This window comes from Sesamum indicum, linkage group LG7 (genome assembly GCF_000512975.1).
Source record: "Sesamum indicum cultivar Zhongzhi No. 13 linkage group LG7, S_indicum_v1.0, whole genome shotgun sequence".
NCBI classification, from domain to species: domain Eukaryota; kingdom Viridiplantae; phylum Streptophyta; class Magnoliopsida; order Lamiales; family Pedaliaceae; genus Sesamum; species Sesamum indicum.
This window is the reverse complement of record NC_026151.1, coordinates 5,853,134-5,862,059: the sequence shown is the minus strand read 5'-3', so window position 1 is coordinate 5,862,059 and position 8,926 is coordinate 5,853,134. Positions and strand designations below refer to the sequence as shown.

The 8,926-nt window shown below is 30.8% G+C and overlaps 1 protein-coding gene across 1 annotated transcript; it reads right to left on the bottom strand.

Moving 5' to 3' along the window:
- LOC105166380 (60S ribosomal protein L39) lies at nucleotides 5,976–6,669 on the bottom strand. The gene is made up of 3 exons (XM_011085717.2): nucleotides 6,531–6,669; nucleotides 6,306–6,409; nucleotides 5,976–6,214 (listed from the first exon to the last, which is right to left on the bottom strand). Exons 1-3 carry the CDS (start codon nucleotides 6,531–6,533, stop codon nucleotides 6,166–6,168), a joined length of 156 nt encoding a protein of 51 aa, XP_011084019.1. The 5' UTR covers nucleotides 6,534–6,669; the 3' UTR covers nucleotides 5,976–6,165.

Sequence of the window (8,926 nt, the reverse complement as noted above, 5' to 3'; positions counted from 1 at the left end):
ACAAGTACTCCTAATTTCCTTGCTGTGGTAAGGATTTTTATATAAAATAAAGGGTCAATAGTTTTGGCATAATTACAAATATGATCTCGTTGTTTGAAAACTTACAAAGACCCTTCTCAAATGAAAAATAATTATGTAGCCCCTAGACTGTGAAATGAACATTACTATTTTACCCTTGTTCAATTTTTTTAAGAATAAAAAAATTTGAGGGTGGGTAAAATGAATAATCTAGAGGGAATATTAGTTCATAAAATTATTTTAAAAAATTATAAAATATATATAAAATTCTAATTTGTAATTCAAAAGATATTTTGGTTAGTTCATCACAAAAATTGGATGGAAACATAACGGAATGAGCTCGTTGTTAGACAAACGTTAAAATTAGGAAGGTATTTGTAATTTTTCAAACAACGAGGAGGAATATATAATTATGTCAAACTTTAGGAAAGGTGATTGTAATTTACCCTATTAAAAACGTTGGAGCAGACTATAAATGGGAGAACTAAGAGGCATCTTTTACGGTCTCTCAAACTCATCAATGGATACTCCACTCTCATGGCATGTCAACTCAAAAATTTGCCAATTGATCACCATAATTTGTCATGGCTATACTCAAAGGATCGCGTGGTACGGCCTGGAAACGCGCTAGCGGAAGCAGGAATTTAAATGCATACAATAAGTAAAAATTAAAGCGTAAAACAACGAATTCAAGGGATGCGCCATTGGAGTTCTCAGGCTTTTGATGTAATATGAAAATTACGCAACAATAAAGAATTAATCATATGATGCTATGGTTGAAAATAAGAGGAGGAGCATAACTGTAAAATCGAATCTTACCTCTTAAAGTTTTACGCTTTCAATAGGGCAACTTTGTCGAAGTTGTCCACTCGAGATTCCAGCATAGAAATCCTTCAAAGATGATCCACAATACACCGGAATAAACGAGCCCTTGATCCCTTTGCTAGAAGGAATCAAGATCAAAATCTCACACTTGGTGAGAAGAGAGGGGGCGGCCGAACATGATGATGGAGGAGGAAGAATTTTTGTCCTGTATTGCGTAATGAATTATTACCCTAATAATTATACACAATATATATTTATATACTTTGAATAGATAAACAAGAATGTGTCTAGATACATTCTATTATCTATAAGACAACTCTTCAATCCATTCCAAATGGAGAAGAGTCTAATTATGACCAAACTAGTACTTTCAAAAAATACAATTCTTTGGTCAACTTTTCCTCCATCAATTTTGCTAGTGGGCCTCAATAAGTGGGCCAATTTTATGTAAAATAAATTCAAGGCTCAATGAATTTTCATTAAATTCAATTTAATAAAATCCTTTTAATTGAGGCCACTAGGTATTTAATCCAATTAAATACTCAAATTCAAATTGTCTCTTATTAATTAATGAAATCTAATTCATTAATTAAATAAAGACAAGCAAAATTTAAATTAATCCAGGCTATCCATCCAAATGAACCCCCATGTTTAACTAATCTAATTACTTACACCTTATGGAATTAATCCCTTGTTCTTTCTCGGTGATTTGTGTGTGACGCTTTAGGTTCACCTTTCAGCTAAAGTTGGGCTAGTGTCCAACACTAACGATTAATTAAATTCAATTTATTAATACCCTTGACAAGGAAACTCACTGCCATGGTGGTCGTTCAGCAATGGTCTATGGCACTAGAGACTAGGTGAATGTCCCTGTGAACATTTTGGCTCTCGAGTCCATATGGTATGGTCTTTTCATCTACCATCTCCCTGCCTTAGTTTAGGACATGGAATTTGGTGTGGGTTCTCATTTTAGACTAAGCATCTATGTTAATACTTGAGATTGCATAACGCCAAGTTTCTCGACATAGCAACCTCTTTTTCCTATTCGATCAACCATTGTGGCTACAGGTTCATAAGGCGTGGACCATCTCCAAGTGCATAGGAGATACCTCTATCACATACTGACAAGAACGGATCCTCTTCTTGGAATTTACCATCCTGGCTATATACTCCTACTACACTGGACAAGGCTTATGATGATCATGTTTGTGACACAATGACCTTTCGCGCAGATCCAAGATACAACTATCGTCTGCACGTGATTGCTGTGATTTCTCAAGTCTGAGTACTACTCCCATACTATCGGAACCGGTGATTCGAGTCATACCGACCAAGCCCTCGAGGTTTCAATGTGATGATCCCCATGAGTCAGTTCAGTTAGTTGATCACCTTGTTAACTAATCCAATGAAATTGCATAGACGTCCAATGTTTGTTGCCGATGAAACACGGCACTCATCCAATGACTGCAATACTCAGTGCAAGTTTCAGTAGGACTCTCGATGCCCAAATCTCGAGGTCCTTAATTTGAAACGTTTCAAATCAACCCTCAGAAATTGGTTTCATAGCCGCCATCCAATGTGCAACCCAACTACATGGGTTATTAAGTGGTCTATGGACATCTGTTGTGATGTCAAAGCAGTGCTTAACGTAATTGGTAAGCACAACAAACACATCTATTAGAATAAATATTTACAATATTTGTTGGGACAATATTACTTAAATAAAAATTACTTGAATGATTTAAAAACTCGTCAATTTAATTGACTTTTTGATTATCTATTCCAACATATAGATGTTAGCAGAAACCAACATATAATTGAATGGAAACAGATGACACGAAAGTTAATAAATTATAATCACTTTTTGTATGTGCGTATGGACCCAATATCAATTTTCTCTGATGCTTCTCTTGAACAACACAAGATCCATTGCCTAATTTGGATCAGAATTAGTTCAGTAATGGTTCGATTTTCTGATATATATAAATTGTGAATTTACACGTATTAGATAAAAGGTTCAATTATACTTAGACTTCTTTCCAAAATGTTTAATTTATATTTCACTCAAAAAGTATTTAAATTTATATTTACACCCTCTTTCAAAAATTAATTTACACCTGATCTTTTTCTATTATGATTTACCTTATCTCTTTCTGTTATGATTTAAATGAAAAATATTAATATAAATAAAAAATTAAATAAATTTTTAATTTTGTCCTCATTAAATATTTTCATATTTATTTTTGTACTTATAAAAAAATAAATATAATACATATAGAGAGAGTGAGGTTAACATCATTATATTTTTCTTTAATAAGTATAAAATTATTACATAAACGTTAAATGAGGAGTAATAAAATTGAAACTTTATGCAATTATTTTTGCCTAATATCAGTATTTTTCGTTCAAATTCTAATAAAAGACACTTATGTGTAAAACGTGAATTTTTTGAAAATATGTAAGTTTAAATTAAAAACTTCTCCGGAAAAAGTAAAATTTGACATTTTATGAGGTTTAAGTGTAATTAACCCTAAATAAAATTCAACAACGCTAGGGGTAGCTTAAGCAAAACCAACAAATACATACATGAAGCAAATCCTGCACCCATCCCGGTTGAAGCGGATTTTCAAGTATTGAACGAGTCCCACGATGGTTTCAAATCTTAGTGGTTTTGGTCTCATATCGTTTTTATTTTTATTTTGTATATATTCATATAAAAGATATTTGTACATCAATTTTTTTATGATTTCGTATAATTCATAAACTTAATATTTTATAAATTAAAATAATGATATAAATAGTTTATAAACCACTTAATGTTTAAAAATAACTTATATTGAATGAACACGGACACAATACGATATGAACACGATACGGCTATATATGATATAGGGTAAATTAAAACCGCATCCTTTGAAATTTGGCATAATTATAAATATTTTTTCGTTGTTTGAAAATTTACAAGTACCCCATCAAATAGAAAATAATTATGTAGCCTTTAAACGGTAAAGTGGATATTACTGTTTTATCCTTGTTATTTTTTTTTTAAAAACAAAAGTTATTTGAAAAAATATAAAAAAAGTGACAATGGGTAAAATAAATAATCTAAAGGCTATATAAGTTCACAAAAATATTTTAAAAATTTTTAAAATATATATATAATTATAATTTATAATTTAAAAGAGCATTTTGGTCGGTTTATCACAAAAATTTGATAAAACCTTAACGAAATAAACTTATTTTTAGACGGATGTTAAAATCAAGAGAGTATTAATAATTTTTCAAACAACGGGATATTTATAATTATGTCAAACCTCTATTCTATAATATATTTATTCATTATTATATATATTCTAAATTTTTCATAAAATTAAAACATATTATCAAGACAAAATATAAAATAAGTATGTCTCACACCCACATTTTTAACCAAATACGGTCAAAATTATACATAATCAATTTATTTTTAGAAGTACAACAAAAAGAAATTAATAATTCAAATAAATTAAAAAATCACTACCATCTCTAAAATTTTGTGATTTCGTTCCAAAACTTTTAGTCTGATATAAGTGAATAATTTTTTTTTTACCAAGCCTGAACTTTTTTTTGTTTAGCAGACAACTCAAATCATTTTGAAATTATATAAATATAAAAAATTAAATATGTCCGAAAAATATATCAAACACACCAATAGGAGTGTGCGTGACATATCCAACATCATGTCGTTTTTTTCCTTTTTTGTTTTATCTTTCCGAACAGATAGATGCCACATCCGACGCGTGTTCAGGCATGCCCATATCCGATACTACATCAAGTACTTTTTTGAAGTTCCGTGCATTATAGTAACTAACCCATATTCCAATTTTTATGTTTTAAAGCCTAGAACATGCACATATAAATTTAAAAAAAAAATAGCAACCTTTCAATAATACACGACATAAACTACAGTAGTATTATTTTTTGAAAAAATATTAACTGGATCCAACCCAATGGGTCCTGAGTTTTGATCATTGCCATCCCTACATAAAGCTCCTACAAAATAAACCTGTATAGGTCACCCAAAGTTATAATCATTCGGCTTAAATGGCTCTCAATCAAATCCCCAGTTCTTGGACCATCATGACTATAAGTACATAAAACGAAAGCTGCATTCACATTACAAACGCCAACAAACACATTTGGCTAACTTCTCTACATTACTGTAACATGAACTGCCCTTCAGCAAGCCACAAAAATTTGATGACTTCAGACATATTTCAAGTTTTAAGATGAATCAAACGAGTGTTTCCGCCATCCCTACATCACTCAGATAACAGGCTTGTTTAATGAGCTCATTCAATTGAAAAAACTGACATAAATTCAACATTGAGAAAACTGCATCAGCTAAACTCAAGACTCGTACCTTCGTATTGGATCAATATCAACAACTTTAGCACTTAAATAAAACATGTGATTAATTTGGATAAATTTTGGAACATCCTCTTTTTCAAGAAGGCAATAACCAACTTTAATTATAAAAAAGGAAGAATATTAACCACCGGTATTTAGAGAAAGTATTCTTCATATAGCACAGAATGCACCAAGCATGAGTGAAAGTCATGCAAATCACACATGAAATGGTAGATCACGTGGCATCAAATCAATGAACACTAACATTATTTCAGGAGAAGCAAAATCCAATATATGAAAAGAAAAATTATTAGAGGAAAAGAATGGACCAAACAAAAAAGTGAAGTTGAGATAAATGAGCAAAAGAGAACAGATCATCAATGACAAAGGAAGTTAGCAAATTACTTGGTAATTCTACGAGATAGCCATGAAACCATCTGGTGTTTGGAGCGTTTGGATTAATAGCTTGGACTGGATTGAACCAAAAAAGTACTTCTTTACCCATTTATTTGTTTCAACTGCTGAATCATTCTGCCAATACTAGGTAGGCCTCATATTTGCTTAAAGCCTTAAACACTTGATCTGAGCACCTCTGCCTGATCAAAACCAAGAAACAGAGACCAATCTAGAACAAAAAAGTCTAACATGACAGAGCAAGCCACCACTAATACCATAAACAAGAAGGGCCATCCCCCTAATTATCTGCAGTAAATATAATAACCAAAGAAAAAAGAACCCGTGTAGGAATCGAAAAACACAAACAATCCTTCAAATTTTTCAAAATAATTCATAAGATTCTCAAAGAAACATATCCAAAATTTAATTCACTAGAGTTTTACAATACAATTGGAAACTAAAGCAGCAAACCAACAAATATTGCAACTCTTGTTCTGTTTACTCCCAAACACCTTCTGATTAAAAGTCAAGCGGACCTTAAAACCCTAGCTTAGTGCGGCGCCAATGCCTGCGCTTCGCATTGTACCTGCAAGCATGGAATATACACCGTTTCCGTTCTAAGAGACCGTCAATATTAAATAAAAATAAAAATTAGCAAGAAATAAGAACAAATATACCTGATTGTGTTATCGGTACGCATCCGGATCCAATAAGGAATAGGTCGATTCTGTCTCTGCTTCTTCGCCAGCTTCTTCTTTATCCTCAACGTTTTGTGCGACGGCTGTAAACAATTACATTAATCTTTTTCCCACAAAAAAGACAAGAATAATTGCAAATATTCATTCAATCACCAAAACAGTTCTCTTCACCACAGAGAGAGAGAGAGAGAGAGGGAGACCTACCATTTTGGCAAAGGGGAAGTTCAAAGTCTTCTGAGAAGCAGAAATGCACGTTTTGAGGGGAAGTGTAAGGAAACCCTAGACGGAGATTGATGTTGTTCTAATGTTTGGGCTTAACCAAGACATATGGGCCAATCAGCTGCTGGCCCATTTCTCTAGCGCTTTATGGAAGCCCAAGAAATGAATGGTTCTAATTTTATACGGTACATTGCATCGATCTATTCCTTATTGACAATATTTTTACTGCAATTTGTAATATAATACGACTAAATTTGTATTACTCATTATTTATCAAAACTAATTATTTTAAATTAAAGATTCATTTGTTAAATATAAAACGAAAAACTCTTACGTATGACAAAATATTGCATTTTTTGAATAGTTGTGCAATCAATTTCTTCATAATTATTTGTAAAATCGAATTGTGGATTTTCAATCGCAATAATATTATTAGATATTGATATTTGATATGTTTATTAAAATTTATAATATAATTGCATACTGTCAATTAATTAAAAAATATTCTGAATGGTCACATATGATTGCAAGTTTTGACTATTTTACAAAATTCTTTATGTTTTTTTTTAATTTGTTTCTCATTAATTTGAAAAATTATAACTTACTAAATATATTTTGAAAAATTTATTTCTATGAAAAATGTGAAAAGTTAAAAATATAAAACTAGTTAGTAATACATAGTACAATTAAATCAATAATGGATTTAGACAAATGAATAACAAGTTGGATACCTTTAAGACTTATCATCAACCATATAAGATTCATGGTGCAATCTAATTTTATTAAGTTAAATTAAAACATGCTTAATATATTTTTGTAAATTTAAGTCTAATAAAAATATGGAAAAAAAATAGAACATATGAAAGTAGTTATATGTAATCAATTTGACGAATAATAAATTTAATTAAATAAACTTTAGGGTTAGACCCATATAAGACCTATCAACAACCAATATAGGAATCATCCCAATCCACTTAAAATATATGACCAATTCATTATCAACCCATTTAAAACTTATCATCAACCCATATAGAACCTATAATGAACCATTATTATAATTTATACCAATATGAAAATATCTTTCATCATTTCTATTATATCACTGAACTAACTTTTGATAAACTATTAGAAAAGTAAACATTAAGTACCCATTTAAAACCCAGTAGAGCCCATAATTTATTTAAATTTATTTTTGAATAAAATCATATTAGATCCATATTATAAAATATTAAACCCAATCGAACTCAAAACTAGGTTGGTGAGGTGGAATGGATATTGCCACCCATACTTTTTAAGATTAGGAAAAGACCCATTTCGAGAAAATTGTAATTTTGGACCCAAAGTATAGGGTGGTTTGCATTAATAGTCTCATACTTTTTGAAATAGTCAATATAAGTCCACACTTTAAAAAAACATCGAAAAGTTAGTCCCACCGTAAAAAAACTGTAATATTTGGGACTAACTTTACAACGTTATTCTAAAGTGTGAAACTAATTTTGCAATATTCTTCTAAAGCGTGGGACTAATACTGAAACGGTGGAACTAACTTTGTAGAGTTTTTCCAAAATGCCCACTAATATTGACTATTTAAAAAAATATAACTAATATTGCAAATCACCCTACATTTTAGGACCGTAAGTGAGATTTTCTTGGTTCCTTTCTATATTTAAATTTTGCACACGTGTCTTTGATAAGGCGTGACCTCGTATTATCTAAAGTTTAAATATATTGAGTTGTCCTTCTTTTGACCAATTAGGCCTTTATATCAAACTTCTTCTCAAATCTTTATGAAATATTTTTTTGAGTCATGGGTTCAAGTTTCAGTAGAATTGTTTTAACAACAAGCTAAACATTAAGGCAGGGTACTCAAATATATGAAAGAGCAACAATATTGGTGATTTGATACTCGAAAAAGTAATTTCAAGATTTTTAGAAAGAGATAGAGTGGGTGCTATTTGAGTAGGCACATGAGGTTTCAATGTTGAAATGCTTAGTGAATTTGATTTGAGTGAAACAAAGGTCATGAGATTCGGGGTAGCTTCGATGCTAAAAAAGTATTATTGAATGAAAGACGAGAAAAATCTATAATTCAGATATCATCTCTGTAAGCTAAAAAGTTGGTGTGCCCAGGGAGGTGTTATGAATGATAAAAAAAGGAAAAATTTTAAGTTAATAAGGTTTTTACTTAACATTGTGCATGAGGAGCTTGTTATGACCATTAAAAGGCTTTTTCAATGTGACAAACATATTGAGGATAATAGAGATCAAGAAAATCTAAAAGTTGAAAAATGTAAACTGTTTCATGAAGATTTACGTGAAGAAAGGCATTGATTTCAAGTTGACGAAAAAACCAATTTTTTGTTAGATCAACAAGTGGGATG

Excerpts from the sequence above, each read along its gene's own strand:
- LOC105166380 (XM_011085717.2), bottom strand. Across the intron at positions 6,215-6,305 it reads CGTACCGATAACACAATCAG|GTACAATGCGAAGCGCAGGC; the intron begins GTATATTTGTTC and ends CCATGCTTGCAG.